The 24,935-nt window shown below is 47.6% G+C and overlaps 2 protein-coding genes across 2 annotated transcripts in view; one reads left to right on the forward strand and one right to left on the reverse strand.

The window, feature by feature from the left end:
- The window catches only part of Rftn2 (raftlin family member 2), a 42,509-nt gene extending 31,451 nt beyond the window's left edge, over nt 1–11,058 (reverse strand). The window contains exon 1 of the mRNA XM_038315571.1: nt 10,420–11,058. Within this exon, the coding sequence (XP_038171499.1) occupies nt 10,420–10,558 (139 nt within the window). The 5' untranslated portion in view covers nt 10,559–11,058. The remainder of the gene's footprint in view (nt 1–10,419) is intronic.
- Nucleotides 11,059–19,477: 8,419 nt separating this feature from the next.
- Mars2 (methionyl-tRNA synthetase 2, mitochondrial) lies at nt 19,478–22,309 on the forward strand. The gene has a single exon (XM_038315385.1). It carries the CDS (start codon nt 19,485–19,487, stop codon nt 21,228–21,230), a length of 1,746 nt encoding a protein of 581 aa, XP_038171313.1. The 5' UTR covers nt 19,478–19,484; the 3' UTR covers nt 21,231–22,309.
- Nucleotides 22,310–24,935: the final 2,626 nt, after the last annotated feature.

Consider the following 24,935-nt stretch of genomic DNA (forward strand, 5'->3'; position numbering starts at 1 on the left):
AAAAACTATACAATAACGCGGCGGAACAGACTCTTAAGGCTAAGGAAGAAAATATAACGTAAATGTATCTTTAGAACTGTGCTGATTGGTACGTAATTTTAAAGAAAAAAGTCCTTTACTGGGTTACATGGCATAGGGCAGGAAATGGAGAAGTTAGCTTGCCGTGCAGAAGTCCCCTTAGCCATGCATTCCTGTATGCTTTGACGTGACAGCTTGGACATCTGAACTGCCACTCTGTTTGACCACAGTAATCCTTTCTCCCCTTCCCTGTCCCCACCCCTGAGTTAGTTCTTCCTCTACTGGCTATTCTGTGCTGTATTACAGTTCCTTGTTCTGTCCCGGTTGTTCAACTGGGAACTCCTTCAGGGCAAGGATCCTATCTTATTCACGTCTCACATGTTCCTTTGGTCATTACGTTAAACAGAATTACTGTTTGCTAAGAGAATAGGTAAAATTATCGTGCAAAGATGGAAAGCCAATCACTACTAGCTAGGGGAAATAAAAAGTTTGGTTAGCAGAGAAAGGCAAAGTGGCAAACCCTGGCAGTGCCAAGGACCTGCCTTTCATCGTCTTGGCCATGAAAGCAAGGGTGGACAAGAACAGTGTGAGGGCCAGAGCGATGGCTCAGGGGTTAAGAGCACTGGCTGTTCTTCCAGAGGACCCAGGTTCAAGTCCCAGCACCCACATGGCAGCTCACACCTGTCTGTAATTCCAGGGCAGGGATACCAATACCCTCACATGGACATACATGTAGGCAAAATACCAGTGCACATAAAAGTAAATTATTATTGAAAAGTAAAAAAGAACGTTTTGTGAGAATCCAGAGCAGAAAGTCAAGTCCTTGTCACAAAGCTTAGAGCATGAGGACCCACACCGTGTTAATGATGTCACACAAGAGAGGTCACATGACACACGAAGTATAAAAACAATGAAATGGAGCCGCACCTGGTTTAACTGTATTCGTTTTGGAGTAAAAGATTGTAGGGACATTTGGGGACAAGGTTTTATCAAAATCAAAGAATCATTTATGGGCTGGAGAGACATCTCAGCAGTTTAGGGCGTTGGTTGCTCTTCCAGAGGACCTGCGATTGGTTCCCAGCACCGACATGGTATCTGACGCCCTCTTCTGGCTTCCTTGGGCACTGCACACCTGTGGTGCATAGGCACACATGCCCGCAAAAACCCACACATAAAATAAAAACAAATGGATATTTAAAAAGCATGATTTATGCCGTATGTGGTGACAATGTGACTGCAGCCCCGGCCCTGGGGAGGCTGAGTCAGGAGGACGCCAGCCCGGTGGCCGCCTGGGAGGAGGAACTCTCCATAGAGGAATTGCCTGTATCAGACTGGCCTGTGACGATGTCTGGGGCGTGTTCCCGTTTGTTGCCCTGCCCACTGTGGGCAGAGTTAGCAGAGAGAGAGAGAGAGAGAGAGAGAGAGAGAGAGAGAGAGAGAGAGAGAGAGAGAGAGAGAGAGAGAGAGAGAGGCAGCCAGCGTCTTCCCACATGTTGTCCCTTCCATGAGCTCCTGCCCTCAATGACGGATCGTGACCAGCAGTGTAAGATGAAGGAAACCCCTTTCTCTCCAAGTTGTTTGTGGTCGTGGTGTTTGCAACAGGATGACAGTCTAGGATGAAGTCTGATGGAGAGGAACTGTGTGACTTTTATCCAAACGCCTTATTGAGCTGGCCTTGGTTTTCTGGCTGGCTTGGTAGTCACTACTAGGTGTGCATGTACATGTGTGTGTGTATGTGTGTGTGTGTGTATGTGCATATATGTGTATCTGCATGTGTGTATGTGCATATATGTATGTGTGCATATATGCATGTAGGTGTGCATGTGCCTATGTGTATATGTATGTATTCATGTATGCAAGTATGTTTGTGTGCATATATGTATGTGTGTATATGTGCATGTAGGTGTGTACATGCATATGTTTGTATATGTGTATATGTATGTATGCAAGTATGTGTGTATGTGTGCACGTGTGTGTGTTGTAGACCAGGGTGTGTTGTCGATCTCCGTCTCAAATTCAAGCGTCTTGTGGAGAGCTTCTTTTCATACCCTCCCTCCATCTGAATGTTTTCAGCCAGGCTGAAGGCTGTGAGGAATTCAGAGCTCTCCCTGGAGGGCAGAACAGTACACACTGAGGAAGGACTTGTCAACCACTCTAAAGACTGGGTCATTATGTATCCATGGCAGGCTCAGCCTCTGAGGCCCAGCCTTGGAGTTGACGTCCTTGCATTGGGCAGTAATATCAGAGGCTCTGTCCCCATTTTAAACACAGGAAGTTAAGGGGGAGGGGTGTTTTCCTCGGTGGGTTGTGAGCACAGTCAGCGAGCAGCAGCTGTAAGCTCTCTCCCCGGCCTGAGCCTGGCACGCATTCTCTGAGAGGAGGGACGAATGGTGTTAGAGCCTTGGTGGACCTGGCCGGTAACTGAAATTAGTGCTCCAGGATCTGCGAAAGCATCGCCGTGTCCTCCAGGGCGGTCGTGAGGAGCCTGGGAGAGAGCAAGCTGTAAGGCTTTGAAATTTATGCAGATGCTAAGTGAGTTTATATTAATTACTACAACCAAGACTCGTTGAAGGCTGAAAAAAGTTCTTCTCAAAGATTCTAAACTAAAATATCCATTGATCCATTTCATGTTCCTTCCCAAAAATGCATCCATGACAAAACTCGAACCTTGTAATGCAAGTCAGAAGGCAGGGTGGCTCCTGTTTGTCATCCCTACTCTTGGGAGGCTGAGGCAGGAGGATTACCACAAGTTCTAAAGTGGCCTGTGTTACATAGTGAGTGTCAGGCCAGGCTGGGCTATAGCATGAGGCCTCAAAAAAGCAAACAAACACACCAACCAACCAACCAAACTACCAACCAACCAACCAACCAACCAATCAATCAACCAACCAACAAACACACCAACCAACATACCAAAAAGCCCCAAACCCAAATTAGCATAAAGATACAGAAAGTCACATTCCATATAAAACTGAGAACTGTTAAACACTAAGAGTTTTGCTCTGACAACACAATTCTATGAAGATGGCACAAACCACACATGTTAATTTCCACCAACTCACCTCTGAAGATTGGTTTGTATTTATAAAATACATCTAAACTTTTTTCTTAAGTAAAAACAATGTGAAAACCCAACTTCACCACCGTCTTACAGGGCGGTGGCCCGGGAACCTGCATGCTCTCCCCGGCGGCTGTAGAACAGAGTCAGAAGCAGTGACTTCCAGCCTGTGCCCAGTTCTGTACGAACAGATCTCATCTGTTCTGAATCCCTACAAGCCCTTCCAGGTGGATTTTTATTGTCTGATAAGAAGATTCAAGGAGAGAGGTTAGGGAATTGATCCACATTGCTAGTCAATTCTGAGGCTGAGCTGAAACCCTGGCAATAAGAAGACATGGGAACTGGGACATTCAAGCGACCGCAGGAAAGAGAACTTCATTGATTTGAATCATGTTTGTTGAAGATTTGTGAATTCAGGCATGAGGTCAGCCATACCAGTGGTTCTCAACCTTCCCAATGCTGTGACCCTTTAATACCGTTCCTCATGTTGTGGGGACCTCCAACCATAAAACTATTTTTGTTGCTGCTTCATAACTAATTTCGCTACTGTTTTGAATCATATTGTAAGTATCTGATATTTAACCCCTGTGAAATGGTCATGTGCCCCCAGGTTGAGAACGCTGGTGTAGACTGTGATAGATTAAGTGATTTAATGTGTGGCTGTTAGGCTTACCTGATTTATTCAGATTTTAGGTAACTGAGAAATACAGGTTACTATGTAAGTAACATTGTCTAGGTACAGTTAAATGAAGTAACATTATGGCGGTTTTTCTTTTCTTTTTGTCTTGTGTTTTGAGACAGGGTCTCAGGAGCCCAGGCTGGCCTTGAACATAGGGCAGTTACCCTGCACCGGCTGGGGCCGGAGGCGCATGCCTCCTTGCTTGGCACTGGACAGGCGTCCGAGAGACTCATGGCGGTTTGGGACTCTTGTGACCTGCCTTTCTTCCTCATGTACTGTGCAGCCTCCAGGCCCCAGAATTCCTCCCGCTCTGGCCTTTGCTCATCCTGTCTTTCAGTCTTGTTCATCCCCACCCCCCTTTCAACTTTTCTCGGGAGGGCGGGTAGAACACATCCAAGAGAATAAGCGTGGAGCCTGCTTTAAACTCCCGAAACTTCAGTAACCATTAATCAATCAAAACCGAGAAAGTGGCCTACTCTCCAGAAACCTCCCGTCCCACTAGCTCCAATCTTGACTCTCTATTCCCACCACGCCTGACCCGGACTGTCCAGTAACCACTGCTGGCTCTTCCTATATTTAGCGCTGGAGACCGGGAATGCAGCCCCAATCTCTATAGTTCACTGACAAGCAGATACTGCGTGCAGAGTGGCTTGCCCCTGGGTTCTTCTGCCAGGCCACTCGGTGGATGTTTTGAACGTTTCTGATGGAATCCCACAGCGCTCACCGGGGGTGTGTCCTCACTCAACACCACGCGGCTTTGGACTCGCCCGTGAGCCGTGTTTCTCGGTACTGCCGTCACTGCGGTGTTACAGCAAAGGGTGGCCATGGCATTTAGCTGTGTAGTGCTGGGAGTTGAGCGGGTGTGACTGAGGCCACGCGGGTCAGAAAGACTACCGTGCTGATAGTCTGGCCCTGAACCAAAACCGTTAGTGCGTGTCTTCTGGGTCCACTAATCCCTTGAGTGTGCTCTTGCTTTGGGGAGTCCCAGTTGCTTGACTTGGACATCCTTGGATACCCCGCGGTGTATGTGGGCAGTGAGTGTATCTTCAGATAACTAGAAAATGGCCTTTTTTCCCCCCTCACGTGGTTATTACTTCACTGACGCCTGTCTGTGACAGCCTCAGAACGTTAGCTAATCTGGGTGTTTTGTAGCAGCGGTTTCGGCGAGCGTGTTCCTGATCGCTGGTCTTTTGGCCGCTTGGATTTCTGATTTTGTCTGTTCTTGTTGTTTTAACTTCGGCCCGGTGACTGCGTCCTGATCTACTCCTATTCCGTCCGGCGACTGCACTTGTGTAACTACCGGCCTGCTTCTCCAGCCTGGTGAGAATCCTGTTCCCGGACGCCCTGGCTCCATCACTGCCACTAAAGGCTGCTTTAACTAGATCTCTATTGTTCTGTTTATAAATAAGACTCGAGATTCAAAGGCTGGGGTGAAAACCTGCGAGTGCAGAGAGGCTGAGTAGCCACTAGCTAATCTTCTCTCCTCGCTGGCATCTCTGAAAAGCCCGCGCTTCCGCTCTGCCAAACCAGAAAAGCCTGCACCCTCCACGCCCCGCCCACCTACTTCATGCGTCTCAATATGTTTTCTGGATCCCCCTCTGATGCTCAATGATTACCTTCTGTCAACTACCTGCTAACTCCGCCTCCTGACCCAAGGTTAGTTTTATTTAATCAATGCAAATGCAAACCTGGGGCTCGCAGTGTGATCAAATATCCCTCAACAGGCCCGGATTCTCGCTTATTCTTTTATGGGGCTGTCTTCTCTGTGTTGTCTTGTGGTGGTAATTTACATATTCTGGACAGAAGCCTTTCTCAGAGTCTCACTCATTCTTTATAGCTCAGGTGAGGTGGCATTTCTGAAGAGCCTTTCTGGACCTGCCCACTCCGATCAAGGTCTCTTCCTCCCTAGCCTTTGTAGCCCTAGGCTGCATCACGGGGCACAGTGCAGACGCTGGTTGAGCGTCTCCCTCCCAGCTCCTGCACGGGGTTCTCCTGAAGCTGTAGTTTGTGCCAGTGCACAGAACCAGGCTTCTCTAGAATGTACCCCAGAGTTTAGCACAAGGGAGCACAGAGAGCTTCTCACTTGATGCAAGGACACAGGTAGGAGAAGAAGCCCTAGAGAAAACGCAGACAGCTGGCAGGAATGCGTGAGCATTGTCTCCTGACCCTGACTGGTTTTTGATTTGTTTCTGAGTCAGGTTCTCCTAGCACAGGCTGGCCTTAGACCTACGGTGCAGACAAGGATGACTTAGAATCACAGATCCCCCTGCCTCCACTTCCCCGGTGCTGGGGTTATAGGCCCGTGTCTTCGTGCTTGGTTTTATGCAGCGCAGGGGACTGAACCCAAAGCATCATGCATACTAGGCAGACACTACCAATTAAGCTACGTTTCCAGCTCTTGACATCTTTAAAAGTGGGTCAGCTGTGTGCTATTAATAGAGATGCCCTCCCCCACCCAGTTTTGGAACAGAATTCTTTCCCACAATAGTCTGCATTTGTGAGATTTGTTGTTTTCCTCAGGTAGACTATGACATTTCAAACATGGGCATTTCAAACATAATGGAACACCCTATATAGCTTAGTAAAAAGAAAGAATAGATATTATATTCATCCTTAAGAGGATTCAGCCAATTTTATTACTAATTTCTCTCCCAGCAGCACTTTAACCTCTAAAAACCCATTGATTGTTGGGGGAAGTGCCCCAGCATTTATTAGATTGATACAGTTATACAAAATGTAGCCTGACTTTTTTTTTTTTTTTCTCGAGACAGGGTTTCTCTGTAGCTTTGGAGCCTGTCCTGGAACTAGCTCTTGTAGACCAGGCTGGCCTCAAACTCACAGAGATCCTCCTGCCTCTGCCTCCCAGGTGCTGGGATTAAAGGCGTGCGCCACCACCCAGCTACAAAATGTAGCCGGATTTTTCTTTCTCTTCACCCTGTCCCTTTCCACCCCTTTATTTCCGACAGGTCTTGCTATGTAGCTCAGTCTGCCCCTCAGGCTCGCAATCTTCCTATCTCAGCCTTCCAAGACCTCGGTTCCTAGGCCCACGGCACCCTGCCTCCCTCTTTCCTTTTAAGTTCTATTTCTGACCAGGTACGTATTAAGCCTTGTTGGCTTTCAGTGCATTCTCTGTAGAACTTCATTCCCAGTCTTCTTGAATGCTCTCTAAGGCTTATTACAACTGTCCCCTGTATTAACCCTGTGCTCTCTGCTGGCTGGTGTCTCTCGTTCTGCCAGCTTCACTCTCCTTGCTTTTGTTGAATTCTTCTCTTTATGGCTGTCACCAACTCAGCCCATGACACTAGCTGGGCCCATGCTCCCTCCTTTGAAGCTTTTATCTCAGTTCCCCTTCAGACCACCACTTCCTGCAGCCAGGAGTAAGGGCTGGGTTTAAAGAAGGAAGGGAAGTGGGCTGTGACCAGCCTTGGAGCTGGAGGTGTTCTCATAGGAGGGACAGCGACAGCTGGCCTTCGAACCCCAAGATCCCCTTAGGTAGTGTTCTGTGGCTTGCTTTGCTGTCTAAACGCCTGCCTGATTCAGCAGCATTAGAATTCCCGTTTGCAGACAGGGAGGCAGCTACCCCAGGACCCGCGACCCAGGAACTGGGACTAGCCAGGCTTGTATGCACAATCATTATGTCACGATTTTCCTCGTTGAGGTGTAAGGGGTGGAAGACCAGAAAAAGCCCAAAGAGAGGGCAGGGACAGCAGAGAGAACAGGAGAACAGGCCCGGGGAGGAGTAAAGAGAACTGGAGGGGAAAGAGGCTGGGAAGTTTAAGCCGTCTGTTTCCTGGTTGGGTTTGTGTGTGCGTGCGCGTGTGTGTGTATGCGTGTATTGAACGTGCGCGCACGCGCGTGTGAGCTCGAGCGTGTGGGGAGAGCAGAGGTGGACACTGGTTATCTCCCACAATTACTTTCCACCTTTTTTTTTTTTTTTTTTTTTTTTTTTTTTTTTTTTTTTTTTTTTTTTTTTTTTTTTTTGAGACAGGCTTCTCTCTGGATTCGGAGCTCATGGGTTGTTTAGGCTGGGTGGGCAGGGCTCGCTGGTCCGTCTGTCTGCCCCCAGACCCCACCCCAGTGCTGGGAGTCCAATGGACACACCCGGCTTTTATACGGGATTCCAGTCCTTACGCTTGGGTTGCCAGCACTCTGCTGACTGAGCCATCTCCCCAGCGGCTAAGATGTTTGAGGAGAAGGCTGAGAAGAGACTCCGGCTCTCACCCGTAGCAGAACAACTCGAAACTTTCAGCCTTGGAATGAAAATGACATTTCATTCTCCTAGAACACGTATGCTGCTATGGGAACTCTGCACGACAGACTTCGCCATGGAATGACTGTGTGTGTGTGGGAGGTAGAATGAATGGGAAATAAATAATTTGCTCAAGATAAATTGTAACATAGTGTAGGGACTTGCAGTTTTTAAAGTGTCTTCCCTCCCTAAACTTTATTCTCTGTTCCACGGCTTCCATTTGGGAAAGTAAGAGACAGGCTCATTGTGGGCACACACAGCTGTCACCAGGCCATTTTGTTTCTGCCTAGGTTCTCACTGTGCGGTGGTCTGGCAGCCAGGAGCGGGCACTATTCATTTTTTTTCTTCCAGCAGTTCCAGGAAGGGATGGTCGGTGCCAAGCGGAGGGCTGGCATGTGTTAGCCCACCCAGACTCACTATCGTAGATGCTGGAGTGGCAGGCAGGTGGCTGTCAACGACGGGGAGGAGAGAGGCAGGGAGATGAAGGGAGGAGGGGGCGGAGCCGGGCTGGTACACAGAGTCCTGGCTTCTGCAGCCAAGGCAAAGGCAAGACCAAAACAAATGGGCAAACAAAACCCCCAAACAAGAACATGTGGAAGAACCGGGAAGAGACGGGGCCAGGAGACCAGGCGCCTGCAGCAAATAGGAAGCAGATGCTGCCCGAAGACGCGAGCCTGCTTTAGCGTTAGCGTGCGCGCGCAGAGCAAACCCCTGCCTGAGCTTTACGACGGAATTTACGCTTTTGCGGCGTCTAGAGCAGAAGGTGGGAATTGTATTTCTTTCACGGAGAAAAGGGTTTCTGCTCACAGCAAAACCAAACTGACTGTTGAGTGAAGGCTGTGTTTGTGTCTTCTCGATGAGAAGATAATCGCGTTTATATGCATTTGATAGAGGTGATAATATCTTGGGTTGGTATGAATCAGAAAAAAACATCAAGACCGGAAAGTTCTACAGCCCTGAAGTGAGTTGTGCACTAAAATCTTAAAGCACAGATGAAAATGGTTCTGGCCTAAGCTTCACATATAGTTAAGAAGGACACTTTTTTTTTTTCAATTCTATGCATTTGCCACCCCAAACAGTCTGCTTTGATAAGGAAAAGCAACGGAGCGAACCCCACTATGGAAGCACCCCAACACAGGGATTTTTCTCAGATGGCTTTTTTAAAGGCATGGCTACTTTTCTATCAGCGGCGCCAAAACCCACTTAAAATTCACACAACAAAGAAGAACATTTAGACCATCTCCCCTCCTTCTTCAGGCAGCTTTATCCTTACTTTGATCAAATAGCTAGGTAAACATGTTTGGAGCACAGGTACTGATCTTTGGTCTCTAGAAGGAGTCTGCTTGCTGGCCAGCTCAGTTTTTGACAAAGAAAAATGGGCTGTTCTTGCTTCCTGCACAAAGATGCACTGTTTTCAGAGCAAACCAAAAAAAAAAAAAAAGAGGAAAGTGCTGGTAGGGTAGGGGAAAGGCGGAGAATAAAATACAGTATCTAGTAGGATAATTTAGTTAGTATATAGTCAGTATAAACACTATGAATTAATGAAATGTATGACTTGAGAGAATTAAAATTATGCTTTGTTATAAGAACTTAATACTAGTTTTTAGAAAACTCGGCAAGCAAGTTTCTTTAAATTTCTTTTTTTTTGCACATCACAATTAAAGATGCAGTTTGTTTGAAACACTGTTACGTCCTTGTGTCTACAGGACGCAAGTGTCTCTAACAGCATGCAGTTTTCTCAAGGAGGGGGGCATAGCCTTCCCTGAAGCCGAGCTGCCTCCCCCTGCTGGGAGGAGGGGGCCCTTCCACAAGCCGCCTTCTGGGCTTGTTTATTTGTGTTTTGGAACAGAGTTTCTCTGTTAGGGATGGAGCAGCCAGCTGAGGAAGTGGCTTCCAGAAGGCTGCTTTTTTTTTCCCTTAAAAAACAACAACAACAACAACAAAAAACTTTTTTTTTCAACTTTAGTTTGGTCAAACGTATCACACGAGTAACACAATCATAAAATTCAACACACTGGCCACCTCAGACTTGCCTTGGTCAAGTTTTCCACAACGCATACAAGTAGTAGCATTGCCCATAGCCTGCAGTCCTGCGCCTTTCAAATCTTTTCAAAACACAAGCTGTCATTAAGGCCACAGCAATTTGGCCTGGAAATCAAGCATTGGTCCTGTTTGCTTTAAAAATGAAAGGAGCATTTCCAAGCAGTCTTCCTAATTTTGTACACGAGACACGTTTTTTTTAAAGCACACAGCAAAACAAAAATCTCCCCAGATATAATTAAGAAACAAAGCATCATTGTTAGATGGACCAAACAATGTCATTACAAAAAAGAGCTTAAGAATCCACAGGTCCACACTTCAAGAACTGATTATTCTCTTATTTTGGAAACAGATAGCATTAGAAGTAAGGAGTACCTTGTAAAGTCAAGTCCAGCAGGGCATATTCATAAGCAAATTCTGTCTTTGTTTCTACTTGCGGTCTCTTCAGGGTAGAAAATATTTTCCCAGGGCTGCTATCATCAGGGTCTTCCAGCTTCCTAAGTCCGCACCCCATGGCAAAGTCAGCAAGGGGTTAGATTGCGGAAAAGAGCCAGGGGAACAGGAGCAGCCAATTTTCTGGTTCAAGCTGCGAAAACCAAGTTCCCGACTTAACTGCTTGGTTTGATTTTCAGCGAAATGATAGATAGCCAGAGAAAACGGCGGGTCCAAGGCGAGGAGCGGGGGACTGTATCCATTCTTCTGTAAAGTCACTGAGCCCAGGGTTTAGCTCCAGGTCCGGGGCGCTGGGCTCGATCTCCGAGGAGCTCGCAAACTGCTCCAACTTAGCGGAAAATTTCCATGCCACGTCAATTTCCAGCCAGCCAGCCCCCGACCAGAGCTCTGCCGCTCAGGGCACGGGGCTTTGTCTCTCCCAGCTGGCTGAGTGGAAAAGAGGGGTCCAGAAACGGAATTAAAGGCAAAGTACAACTCGGGTGTGGTATCTGCAGATGGAAGATAGAGTCCGTCAAAGTGATGCCTTCTGTCTGTTTTCTCTGCCCTGTTCTTGCTTGCTCTCTCTCTCCCCTGTATCTACTAAGAGAGCCAAAGGGATGGGGAGAGAGAGGAAGAGAGAGAGGGAGGGAGGGAAGGAGGGAGGGAGGGAGGGAGGGAGGGGGAGAGAGGGAAAGGAAGGAAGGAGAGAGAGAGAGAGAGAGAGAGAGAGAGAGAGAGAGAGAGAGAGAGAGAGAGAGAGAGAGAGAGAGAGAGAGAGTCTCAGATTCTCAGTGTGGTTGGAAAGGAAAATCAGTTCCAGAGAGGAAGTGAGCTTTTTGAGGGAACCCTGGAATCCAACAGGAGAACAGAAGGAAAAAAGAGAAAGAGAAAGAAAGGAAGGAAGAAAAAACCAGGATGCCTAAGGTGGACTTTTTGAAAACCTTTCTGCATGGAGTTTCTTTTTGCTAGAAAAATGTGCTGATTTAAACCACCAAGCATAAGAAACATAAAAAAAAAACCTTAAGATATTTTCATAAAGACTTGAGGAAGAAAGATGATAACGGGGCGAATGTGGTCAGAGCACGTTACATACATGTATAGAAACGTCATCATGGTCAGAGCACGTTACATACATGTATAGAAACGTCATCATGGTCAGAGTATGTTACATACATGTATAGAAATGTCATCATGGTCAGAGTACGTTACATACATGTATAGAAACGTCATCATGGTTTTCTTTTTTTGTTTTATTTTGTTCAATTAGCATTCACTATAAAAAGAAAAAAATAGTTAAAAAGAAAAAAATCTTTACATGATTGCAAAGATGAGATGATTACATGAGGAATTAATTTACCCAACATTCTTGGTTTATTATTTGATTTATTTATGTGCATGTATGTGGGTGCCTACATGTGTGCAGGGTCCCTTGGTGGCCAAAAGAGGGTCAGATCCTCTGAGCCTGGAGTAACAAACGGCTGTGAACCACCATGTGAGGTCCGGAACCGTGACTGGGTCCTCTCAAGAGCAAAGAGCAGTCAGTGATCTCAGGTCTGGGCCGACTCTCCAGCCCTGCACCGGTGGCTTAAAATGAGAGAATTTATACTGGTGACGACAGCAATTCCACGGGTCTCAAGATGGCCTTACTTAAAACAAACGTGGATAACCTGACTCATTTGATCTTATAATCTGCCACGTACCTGAGGTCAAGAATAACTTACAAGGAGTCGTGGCGATTTTTTTTCTTGTGCTGTGTCCTGTCCGGGCCCAGGCTCCTTATCGCCAGCCCTGAATGCAGACTGCTTGTGTGCAGATTCTGCTCCTCAGGCTGACCACAGACAGGCTCTTGGGCAATTCCTTTCCCTCTTAAGTGTCCCTCATGTTAAGTGTTCTGCCATGGGATGGTTTCAAAGGCCAAACAAGATAGGTACTCATGTCTTCTGTCCTAACACTGCCCAGAGAGAGCAATGCGTTTGCCAATACGTGTACCTTACGAGACAGGGCTGGCAGTCGCGATAGGAAGGAAGCGATTTTGGCACCACGCTCCCGTTATTTACAAAATAAACCCCGATCTCCTTGGAGAACCTGGAGAAAGCTGGGCTGAAGAGATTTTTCAGTTCATTAAAGTCTACCCATGGAAACTCCTCAAAGGGGGCACGTGTGGATTGCTTCGTTTGCAGGTCATCGCCGTCTTTCCCCTCTTCCTTCGGCCCTACTCCGAAATGTTTGGTATGGGAGACCATTCTGTAGTCCCCATGTTCAAGGCCGGGCATGGTCGGCGGAAGGGAATTCTGGGTCAATTAGATGAATCAGACAGTAGACCGAGAGAGTGACCGACTTGGCTCTCGACAGAGACTCGTGATTGCCGTATTCCACGTATTCCCCGTCCCCGTTGTTCTGCTCTTTCTTCTGCAGGAAAGCTGGGATCTCTGCCGATCACAGGGTTTGTAAAGCTGTTTAGTGAGCACCCGTTACCCTGATCAACTGCCTGCCATTTCTACGCACTCAGAAACACCGGGTCCGAAAGGTGACTAAATCGGGTCTTTTCCCTAACGGAGCTTAGGGGACACGGTCCTGGCTGCTTTCAAGGATGAGTACACGCAGGAACCACACAGAGACGTGGGCCTGGAGAGGGACGTCTGTAAGTCAGCTGTGAAGCAGTATGGCGAGCGTGTGCAGCACTGAGCGCTTGGTTACTAGACATAAAGCATGAGAGACTAAAGCTGTGGCGATGGGCTCTCAATGCTACACAAATAGAAGCTAGATTTTATTCTGTAGCTGACAGAAGGGAATCAAATAATCACATGGAATCAAAGGACGGTCATTTTCATATTAGACACGTCACGGATCTAGCCTGAGGAAGATGCTTTAAAGAGAAGGGAAGGCTGGAAAGAAGGTACCAAGTCCACCTGAGAGCTGATGCTGACTGGGTGTGGATTCTTATTACTCTTATGTATGTAGTTACCCTTATGTATTCTTATGTGATACTACACTATCATTATGTATGTAGTTACTATTACTATTATTATTATTAGTGTGTGTGTGTGTGTGTGTGTGTGCATGCATGAAGGCCAGAGGACAGCTTCAGCTGTCCCCAGTTTTTAAGATGGTGCCTCTCACTGACTGGAACTCACCAAGAAGCCGAGGCAGCTGGTGCCTTCACACCCACCTCGCTGGGATTGCTCGGTTTTCCCCACTTTGTTTTAAAATGTGGACTGGAGACTGGATGCTGGTCCTAGAGCTAGCAGGGGAAGCACTTCATTGCCTTGGCTGACCTGGAACTCACTATATACACTAGGCTGGCTTTGAACTCACAGAGATCCAGAGTTCTGGGATTAAAGGCATCATTGAATATTTGAATAACCACTTAGGTCCTTTTCTCCCTAATGTTGCAAAAGAACAAAATTTTGTTTGACTTTTTTTTTTTTTTTTTTTTTTTTTTTGGTTTTTCAAGACAGGGTTTCTCTGTAGCTTTGGAGCCTGTCTTGGAACTAGCTCTTGTAGACCAGGCTGGCCTCGAACTCACAGAGATCCACCTGCCTCTGCCCCAAGTGCTGGGATTAAAGGCGTGCATTACCATTGCCTAGCTCTTGACTCTTAATATTTGAAAACCATTTTCATGTATTAATGTGGCATATGTTCCTGTCTTAACAATTATTGCCAGTTCTTCATACTTACAGGTTTCATATGTGGATATTCAAACAGATGCATATTAGAAATTTGTTTGAAAAATTGCACCTGTATTGAACACATGCAGACATTCGTTATTGTCCCTGAACACAGAGTCTGACAACCAGGAGGCATATGCACACTACCATTTAATATACACACTACCATTTAATATACACACCACCATTTAATATTAAACACTAATATGCAATTCAGAGATAATTTGATGTGCTGCAGATGATGGTGCATGATATCCAAACATGACACCATTTTATAGAAGAGTCAAGCATCCTTAGATTTTTGTGTCTGTGGGCATCCTAACACCAATCCCTGTGGATTCTGAGTAGTATCTGTCACGTCACGGTACCTGATTGCATTACTACAATACTCAGCAAGTCACTTTTTGGTTATCTTAAGTTTCTACCATGAAAAGTTATGCAAAGATTATTTTCCCACCCTTTGGATTATTTCTTAAATATGTTTATTTTCCTTCATACATGGACAAATAGTTTATTTTTTTTAAAGTGATTTGTTTGTCTGTAGACAATACATACAAACTTAGGGGCCACAAAATAGGAGGGAACTCAAGTCTGGTGTTGTAAACCCAGCAAATTTCCAGTGTCTGGTGAGATCATGAACGCAAGAGGAAAACCTATGGGTGTTGGATTTTCCTAAACTATTATAAGCTCTAACTTCCTTCTAAATCCTTATCCTTGTACCCACGGATTGGTGTAGCCGTCACCCTTCATCAACAAAGGTTCTGCAGCAGAGATACATGATAAAATCCCATAACTGGTCAAAATGCAGAGGACAACTGGCTCTGGGGAGCTTGTAGACAATTGATAGATCTATAATACAACCCTAAATGCCTATAGTATACCTAAATGCCATGGACCATCCCAGGAGGGGGCAGGAAGTCTGCTGCAAGAGTGTGTCTTATAGCTGCGATGGGGAAACGGAACCCATGAAATCTCAACAGTATGCCTTCTAAAACAAGACCTTAACAAGGACAGCAGGAGCAGGGAGGAAAGCGTTGATGGGGGAAGTCTAGAGGGGTCCCACCTCTAAATGAGGAGCTACAGGCAACTGATGGCTGCTGGAAGAGGGAGAATTAGCCTTCCCCAGGGGTGAGCCCCCTAAATGGTTATCCAATACTTAGTGGCCAACCCTAAAAAACATACATGCAAGCAATACGCAATGGGCACACTGGGTCATGTGTTTGTGTAATATATATATATATATATATCTCCTGCCTGCAGGCCAGAAGAGGGCACCAAACCCCATTACAGATGGTTGTGAGCCACCATATGGTTGCTGGGAATTGAACTCAGGACCTTTGGAAGAGCAGGCAATGCTCTTAACCTCTGAGCCATCACTCCAGCCCCGTATAATTATATTTTAATTGAAAATAAAACTGAACAAAAACAGCAGGAACCATCGTGCATCCAAGAAACGCCTGGAAGCACAGAAGACAGACTTTACCTCTGGTGACAGGCTAGGAGAAGGTGTTCCAAGCCAGTGATCTGGGAGGCAGGAGACGGCACTGTTCTAATAGTTGACATGACGGACCAGACAAAAGCTCGCGAGAAAAGATAGGTAAGGCCAGTTTAGCTACTGTCGTTGGCTTTGGTTGCCTGCTAGAATATAAAGGTAAGACCCTACTGCTGACAACGCCACACAGTTTGGTCACAGGACCAAATCAAGCCGATCCTGACGGGAAGCCTTCTGCCTGAAGGCTAGTTCACACTACCAGAGGGTGCTGCACAAACTCTCGAGGGAGAAAGGACATTAACAGCCCCATTTAGCTGTGAAAATCGAGGACCACCATGACAATGGGACAAGGTTTCCCCAGTAATGCAATCAGTAGCTGTACTTGTCCATTGGGAGCAACAGCCATCTCGTGGATCCAGTGCCTTCTCAGTTGGATGGAACCGATGCCCAGTGCTGTAAACCTAGTCAAGAACACAAGGCTAGAGAGGATATAGCTGTTGTCACCTGATAGCAAGGAGCAAATACAGACACAACAAGAAAATGATGGACGGATTTCTCTTATGAAAAAATGATGATTATTATTTGTTCATAAAAATGATCAAAAATAGGGCTGGAGAGATGGCTCAGTGGTTCAATTCCCAGACCCACATGACAGCTCATAACTGTCTGTAACTACAGTTCTAGGGGGTCTGGAGCCCTCACGCAGACATACACAGAGGCCGAACATCAATGCACAAAATAAAAGTAAAAAAAATCATTAAAAAGAGTCATCAGGCAGTGGTGGTGCACACCTTTAATCAGATCTGTGAGTTTGAGGCCAACCTGGTCTACAGAGCGAGTTCCAGGACAGCCAGGAATCAGGATAAAAAAACCCAGAACAACAACAACAACAAAAGAATTATCAACAAAATACTTGCAAATCAAATTCAAGAACATCAAAAGATCAGTCACCTGATCTGAGATTCAAGGATGGTTCACTATATGTTCATCAATAAATGTTATGATTTCATAAATGTGCCCAAGGACAGAAGTCACGTGATTTTTGATAGACGCAGCAGAGACTTTTGATAAGCTCTACTTCACATTAAAAGTCCTGAAGAAACTAGGAATATAGGGAATATATCTGAACATAATAAAGACTGCATACGATAAGCCTGTAGTGAATGTTATATCCAATGGGGAGACATTACAAGCATTTCTATTAAAATCATGTTAGAGCGTTCACGTTCTCCACTCTTACTCAGTATATTACTGTAGGGCTTAGCCAAAGTGATAAGACAAGAAAAAGTGAAAAAAAGGGGATAGAAATATGAAAGGAAGAGGTCAGAGCATCTCAACATAAAGATGATATGATTCAATACATAGGAGATATGATACCCTAGAGATTCTACCAGAAACGCTTAGCACTGATAAACACATTCAGCAAAGTGGTCGGGGACAAAATCAACACAAGAACCAGTAGCCTTCCTCTGTGTCATGGACAAGCGTCTTGAGAAAGCCATCAGGAAAACAGGTTCACAACAGCCTCAAACGTTCCCTTGAATCCAACCTACCTACGGACGTAGAAGACCACTGCAGTAGGAGCTTTAGAGCGGATGGAATACACAGAGGGGTCGAGGGAAAGGCACGGGGTGGAGGAGTCGAGCCTGGGAAACAGTCAGCCCACAAAAGGCACTGCATGGATATACAGTATTTATCTAACTGCTCATCGGTGATGAACAGTTGAGTGGTTCTGGTTTATGGATATTGTAACATTGGCGATTTAACTTTATATTCATTTGACTGGCCAATGGAAACAGATAATACCAAGTACTGAAATTTTTTTTCAAGGAAAGGTTGCTTCTCAGAGTGTAAATTTATTTAATTCTGTTGGAAGAAACTTGGCATTATCTTGTGAAGTTGAACAGTCACGTTTTATGATCTCGCTATTTGATTCCCAGGTGTAGGCTCAAGAGCAACTTCAGCGCATAGGTACCAAGAGAGACATCTGAGAATGTGCAAAGCAATACTATTCTTAATAGCCCTAAATGTGAACCGCTTGTGTATATGAACAACCATTTCCTGCAGGGAATTTCGTCCTACAGGAAGGGAAGAGCCGTCGTAGAGTCTCAACATTTTCTTCATAAGATGGGAGAAAAATAGTGTATTGCTCTTGTCAGCTCCATATAAGCTAGAGTCATCCAGGAAGAGCGAGTGTCAGCTCAGAAGACACTCCATCAGACCGTCTGAGGGCAAGCCTTTGGAATATTGTTTTAGTAATTATTGTGTGAGGACCCAGGTCACTGTGGGCAGTGCCACCCTGGCAGGGCAATCCTGAGCCGTATAATAAAGCAAACTGAGCAAGCCGTGATGCCAAGCCACTAAGCATCCCTCCTCCATGGCTTCTGCTTCAGTTCCTGCCTCCAGGTTCCTGCCTTAGGTTCCCTTCGTGATGGACTGTAAAGAGTAAGGTCTAATACATCCTTTCCTCCCCAAATTCTTCTTTTTTTTTTTTTTCCATGAAGTTTATTGCAGTAATAGAAACCAAACCAGGACAGAGAGCATGTTTGCAAGCTGAAGTTGATTTCATGGCAATGGGAAAGACAGAAAGAAGGACAGAAAACCTGATTTGCCAATTGGATTTTTTTGTTTTGTTTTGTTTTGAGACAGGGTCTTGTCATTGAAAAACCTAAAAACAAAAAACAACAAGAACCCCTCCAAAAAGACCCCCCAAAAAACCAACCAACCAAATAAACAACCCCAACAACAGACAAGAATAAAACAAAGCAAACAGACAGAAACAAAAGAAAACGAAAACAAAGAAACAAAGTAGGAGAAACACATATAACCCCCCCCCAATAAAAACACAAAATCCGAAACTATAATAGATAAGCACAAGGCAAGTAAGGTAAAAGCTGCCCAAGCAAAGCATCGTGAAATACAGCATCTCTGAGACAGCTGCCGAGTTCGCTTTGTGTTGGCCATCTTCTACTGCGCGTGGGGGGGTTTGCATAACTAGTAAGACTCAAATGGAGAAACTAATTTTGTCTTTGCCAGTAGGTTAGGGGTGTGATCTTGTGTCCACGTCCCCGCTCAGCTGGGACCCCGTCGGGCCCTGTGAGTGCATACGAGTGCCAGTCACGTCTGGAAGGCACTGTTTTCTTAGTGTCTTCCCCCCTCACTGGGTCCTACCTTTTGGCCTTCTCTTCCTCCTAGGCCCCTGAGCAGCCCTAGAGGAGGGGGTCATGGAGACATCCTACCACGGCCTCTCACTGCACACGGTACGGGTGTGGGTCTCCCTGTGCTCCCGTCTCCGGCAGAGGAAGCTTCTCGGAGGATGGCCGAGTGAGACACCGATTACGTGCACAGCGGATGCGGTTAGGACTCACTTTACTCCGGCCCTTCAGCAGAGCGATAGTATCTGATGTTTCCCTAGAGGCAGGGCCTGTCTAGTCTCAGGGTCTTGGCCACCTGAGAAGCGCCAGGGACGGGCTTTTCGGAGAGGCTGGATTTGGGTTCTGCAATATGCTAGCTAATGAGTTTGGGGAAATGCCTCAGTATAAATATCTTGCCAACAAGCTCAGTCCGGAAGCGGAAACAGATCCCAGCGTGTAAAACTGCAGCTCAGAACGCGACACGCAGGACGCGCCCGCCCGCCGCCCGGACTCGGAACCCGGCTGCCCAGCTCTCAAATCCTCCCGCCGACCGGCAGCCCTTGCGCGCCGCAGGCGGCCTTAAGGGGGCGGGGCCGTGGGCGGGGCCGCAGAAGCCGGCGCTCGCCGTTCATTGGCTTCCGCGCCGGAAGCGGCGGTGCGGTCCGGCGGCGCACGCGCGCTCTCACGCGCTGGGCGGCCGAGCCGGCGGGCACCATGCTGCGGCTGCTGGCGCGGACCCGGGCGGCCCGCGGCCGTCGCCGCTACGGTTCGTGCTCGCCGGGCGCCCGCGGCGACGCCGGGGAGGGGCGGGCCCACTTCACCACGCCCATCTTCTACGTGAACGCGGCCCCGCACATCGGGCACCTGTACTCGGCGCTGCTGGCCGACGCCCTGTGCCGCCACCGGCGTCTCCGGGTGCCCGGCTCCGCGGCCACGCGGTTCTCCACCGGCACGGACGAGCACGGCCTGAAGATCCAGCAGGCGGCAGCCGGCGCGGGCCTGGCCCCGATCGAGCTCTGCGATCGCGTGTCTGCGCAGTTCCGGCAGCTTTTCCTGGAGGCTGGCATCTCCTCCACCGACTTCATCCGCACCACGGAGCCCCGGCACCGGGAGGCGGTGCAGCACTTCTGGCGCTTGCTGGAGGCCCGGGGTCTGCTTTACAAAGGACTTTACGAGGGCTGGTACTGCGCCTCCGACGAGTGCTTCCTGCCCGACGCCAAGGTCACTCGGCTGGTGGGTCCGTCCGGGGAGCCGTGTCCTGTGTCTCTGGAGAGCGGACATCCCGTCTCCTGGACCAAGGAGGAAAATTACATTTTCAGGCTCTCCCAGTTTCGAGAACCGCTCCAGCGGTGGCTTCAAAACGACCCTCAGGCCATCACCCCGGAGCCGTTCCACCAGACGGTTCTGCAGTGGCTGGAGGAGGAGCTGCCTGATTTGTCTGTTTCTCGAAGGAGTAGCCACCTGCACTGGGGCATTCCGGTTCCCGGGGACGATTCGCAGACTGTCTACGTGTGGCTGGATGCCCTGGTTAACTACCTGACCGTACTTGGCTACCCAGATGCGGATTTCAAGTCTTGGTGGCCAGCCACATCTCACGTCATAGGTAAGGACATTCTCAAGTTTCATGCCATTTACTGGCCTGCCCTTCTCCTCGGGGCCGGATTGAGGCCACCGCGCCGCATCTATGTCCACTCGCACTGGACGGTGAGTGGCCAAAAGATGTCCAAGAGCTTGGGCAACGTGGTGGATCCCAGGGCTTGCCTTGACCGCTATACTGTGGATGGCTTCCGCTACTTTCTCCTCCGGCAGGGAGTTCCCAACTGGGACTGCGATTACTACGATGAAAAGGTGGTCAAATTGCTGGACTCCGAGCTGGCAGATGCTTTGGGCGGGCTTTTAAACCGGTGCACTGCCCACAGAATAAATCCTTCCGGGACCTACCCGTCTTTCTGCGCTGCTTGTTTCCCCAGCGAGCCGGGCCTAACGGGGCCGTCGGTTCGTGTGCAGGCGGACGACTATGCGCTCTTGAGGGCAGTGGCCACTTTGCCCAAGCAGGTGGCCGACTATTACGACGACTTTCAGATCTATAAGGCTTTGGAGGCCGTATCCAGCTGTGTTCGGCAAACTAATGGGTTCGTTCAAAGGCATGCGCCGTGGAAACTGAGCTGGGAAAGCCCTGCGGACGCCCCCTGGCTGGGTACTGTGCTTCACGTGGCCTTGGAATGTCTGCGAGTGTTTGGGACCTTGCTTCAGCCGGTTACCCCGAACTTAGCCGACCAGCTGCTGTCGAGACTCGGGGTCCCTGGCACAGAGAGAGGCCTTAGAGAGCTCTACTTCCTACCTCGATTCTATGGACACCCCTGCCCCTTTGAAGGGAGAAAGTTGGGACCTGACACTGGGCTTTTGTTTCCAAGGCTGGACAAATCCAGGACTTGGCTAGTGAAAGCCCACAGGACCTAGAGGCTCAGTCCTTACTGGCCGGTGGGAAAAGAGCCAATGTATTCCTTTTGCATTTTCAGGAAAGTTAATGTCGTGTTCAGAAAGCGTTGTATCCGCTGAGTACATAAACCTCCTGCGTCCTTAAGAGCCATTCAGGTACCATTAAAAACCCACCCTTTTTCATTTCTATGTGCCACTAACCACTGTTCTTCGTTTGCCAGTGTCTCTAAGGAGGATGGCTGAGGAAGGGACCAGTTTCTGATACTCTTCCTGCTCATTGTGCCTTCTCCCAAACCGTGGCTCGTGGCTGCTGCTCCCCAGGCTAGCACAGCCCTCCTTCCGCTGAAACGAGGGTTGCAGTCCCTGGCCGGCGTTCACGGGTCAGCCCTGCTCTGTTAGACACCGCGGGTCTCCTGTTAAAGTGATTCTTTCCCTAGAGCTTTAGGAGCCTGCGTCCTAGGCGACTTGACTCGCCCACGTTCGTTCTCAGTTGTGCTTTGTAGTACTACACTTCGTCCAGTAGATGGCGCTGCTCTCACATTCAACGCGTTCTGAGTGTGGCTCCAGCCATCTAAGGTCGCAGATCTTCAGAATTTTACTGTTTCCTTAAAGGATAACTTGAAACCACTGCTATTTAACAACACAAAGATACTAAAATTCTCATCTTGAAATTACTAAAAATGATATGTACAGTAAGTTAAATATAACAGGTTATTTATATGATAAAACCATAAAGCTCTTTAGGTACACTGTATTACAAATATTAATTGTAGTAATGATTATATGTATAATTCATCTGTATTCTCTTTATATTTCCTGACTTATCCATAATTTACCTCATATGATTGCTTTTGATATATCAAAGGATATATAATACAATATTGAAATTATGTAATAATTGTTAATATATTTTTAATATATTTATGTCAAATTAATTTTTGTTTATTACTTCTCTTTTTGAGACAGGGTTTCACCATATAGTTTAAGCTTGCCTCAAATTCATCAGTCTCCTGCCTCTGCCTTTCAGGTGCTGGTGTAGGGTATGTCACCATGCCTGTCTTCTTTTAACTTGTTACTAAAGTTTGATTGTAAACACCTTATTTAGATCTCTTGGGTCACATTTATTGAAGGAAATGTTGGAGGGAGAAAATGATGGGAGTTCAGGATGTCAAGGATCCAGGGCTCCCTAAAAGAGCACCCAGAGGAGATGTTCAAGTAACTGTGTATGGTGAGCAGAAGGCAGTGGGCCACTGCGCTTTCTCCTGGGGATGGCTTGGTGAGGCCACGGTTTAGAATGCAACTTGCTTCCAGTATGGGATCAGGCAGAAAGGGCTCACCAGGAAACAAACGATTGTGCTGGCAGCTCCTCCCAGACGGAAGTGCCATTCAGCGCTAGTGTCATAGCACAGCGACAGGCTGTATGTAGGTCGCTTGGAAGCACTGTTTGGAAAAGATGCTTGCAGGCATTCTAAAGGTGGAAGGACCGTTCCCACAAGTGTTCCTTTGGACTCCTTTGTACAATTTGTGCTTTGGGTTGTTCCAGCATCCAGAGCTCTGGGATCAGCAGGGTAGACTTCTGGGGTACAGACAGCGTCTCTCAGTGATGTGGCCTGGCCTGTGTTTCCTCAAAGGAAGGCGCAGAGAAGCCAGTGGCATTCCGGCCTCTCCTTAGGCGACCCTTACTGCAGTGCTGTATAGATGAGTCCTTTATAGACGCATCGTGTCCCCCATGGGAGAGCTTTCTCATTCCCCAGCAGCTCGGCTTGCTGTCAGTGCAGCTTCTGCAGACTGTGATGTGTGAAGGCATTTAACTATCTGCTAGACACTAGGAGACAGGACAGAAAAGAGACGGCGTAATTATAGCAGCCAAGCATCTAAGGGGAGGAGTGTGGTAAACTGGATCCTATTCTGTGGTGACAGGAAGGTCAACCAGATGTCTGGATAGGCACAGCAGGTGAAACAAACAGTCTTCCTTGCACACAGTTGGGTCTGGCTTGACACAGCAGATTAGAATTACCAAGTGGAGAGTTACATTTAACTGGAGGGTTTGTACTTCCAAGGTGAGAGGCTGGTGGGCATCTTAACCACTCCTGGCAGAAAGGAATCAATGTGGAGATTTATACGATTCCCCATCCCAGAAATGTTAGTGCTTTATGTGGCATCTTATAGAACCTTTTGCTTTTTTGTTTTAAAATCTCAAAATACTCTTGTCTCAAATATTTTGGTGTACTCTTGGAGGCAGTATTGGAAGTGATAGCCCAGCCTAGATGAGGCTTTCAAGGGAGCCGGGGGATACAGTTAGTGGTGGAGCACTTACCGGGCATGGATGCCCTGTGCCAATCCAGGTACTGCTAAGCAGACACCAGCAGCTCTCACCTCTCCACGCTTCTCTGTGGAGACGTTTATGACTGTGTTCTACAAATAGACTGGGCACGTTCCTAACTGGAAAACCCATGGCTAGAGAAGCAGCAATGATACAATCTTTGGTTGTACCAAAGCCTCAAGTCATTTTATAAACAGATGTTTTTCTTGTGAACCTGTGAGCTTTAATAGGTGTGAAGAGACTAACCGACTACGGAGTTTAATAGGTGTGAACCGGCTAACAGACTACAGAGTTTAATAGGTGTGAACCGGCTAACAGACTACAGAGTTTAATAGGTGTGAACTGGCTAACAGACTACAGAGTTTAATAGGTGTGAACCAGCTAACAGACTACGGAGTTTAATAGGTGTGAACCGGCTAACAGACTACAGAGTTTAATAGGTGTTAACCGGCTAACAGACTACAGAGTTTAATAGGTGTGAACCGGCTAACAGACTACAGGGTTTAATAGGTGTGAACTGGCTAACAGACTACGGAGTTTAATAGGTGTGAACCGGCTAACCGACTACAGAGTTTAATAGGTGTGAACCGGCTAACAGACTACGGAGTTGACGCCAAAGCGTCTCAGTGCACAGGCTGGAAGGTGGACCTGAGCCCAGATTTGTTGGATGGGGTTTGTTTTGGTCAAGGTTCTACCTGTAACTGCAGCTCTTGCGCTCCAGAACTTCCCATGCTGGAGTGGGCACTCGTTCATCATGCTGTAGGCTTCAAAAACGGGTGACCCAGGAGGCAGGAGTGGGTGAGAGTATAGATCACTGCACGGTTCTGACCGCTCTACCGCTGCCAAGCACGGAGTGGCCATGTAAGGCACAGGTGTCACCTTGAATTATGGGGGAGGGTGGCCTCGTAGATAAGAGGTGGCCCGTGAACACGGCTGCTTTGTGGTAACTTCAGATTGCCTTCTTGAGGCAGTTTCTACCCAAGTATCTGGAGCTAGGAGGATGTAGATGTGATGATAGCCACTTGTGTTTTTGCAGCAAAGTTTTCCTAGTTCGGGGGTGGGGGGGGTTGGCTAGGGTCAGATTGGGGTGCTCAAGACAGACGGTAGAAGGAAGCCTCCAGCTCTCCCCGGAACGCTCAGCGTGCACAGCGGATCCTGTCCCTTCTGCTGAGCTTTGGATAGGGCAGTGAAGTGCACGTTTTCTTTGTGCTTGGCTCTAAGGATGAGGGCGGAGTGAGGAGGAGTGGGCAGAAGGTGGGGTGAGCTGTGCCCTTCTCAGCTCCCTTGAGTCAGTCTCTTAAGCACTGAGTAAGCCAGGCTTGCCAGCCTTCTGATTCTGGAGATTCTCCTGTTTCTAACCCCTGCCTCCATCTCCTTCTGGGACCTGCTGGATTATAGGTGCT

Source organism: Arvicola amphibius, chromosome 18 (genome assembly GCF_903992535.2).
Source record: "Arvicola amphibius chromosome 18, mArvAmp1.2, whole genome shotgun sequence".
NCBI classification, from domain to species: Eukaryota; Metazoa; Chordata; class Mammalia; order Rodentia; family Cricetidae; genus Arvicola; species Arvicola amphibius.

Bases quoted from the DNA above. Each gene is read 5' to 3' on its own strand.
- Mars2 (XM_038315385.1), top strand. From the start codon at position 19,485: ATGCTGCGGCTGCTGGCGCGGACCCGGGCGGCCCGCGGCCGTCGCCGC.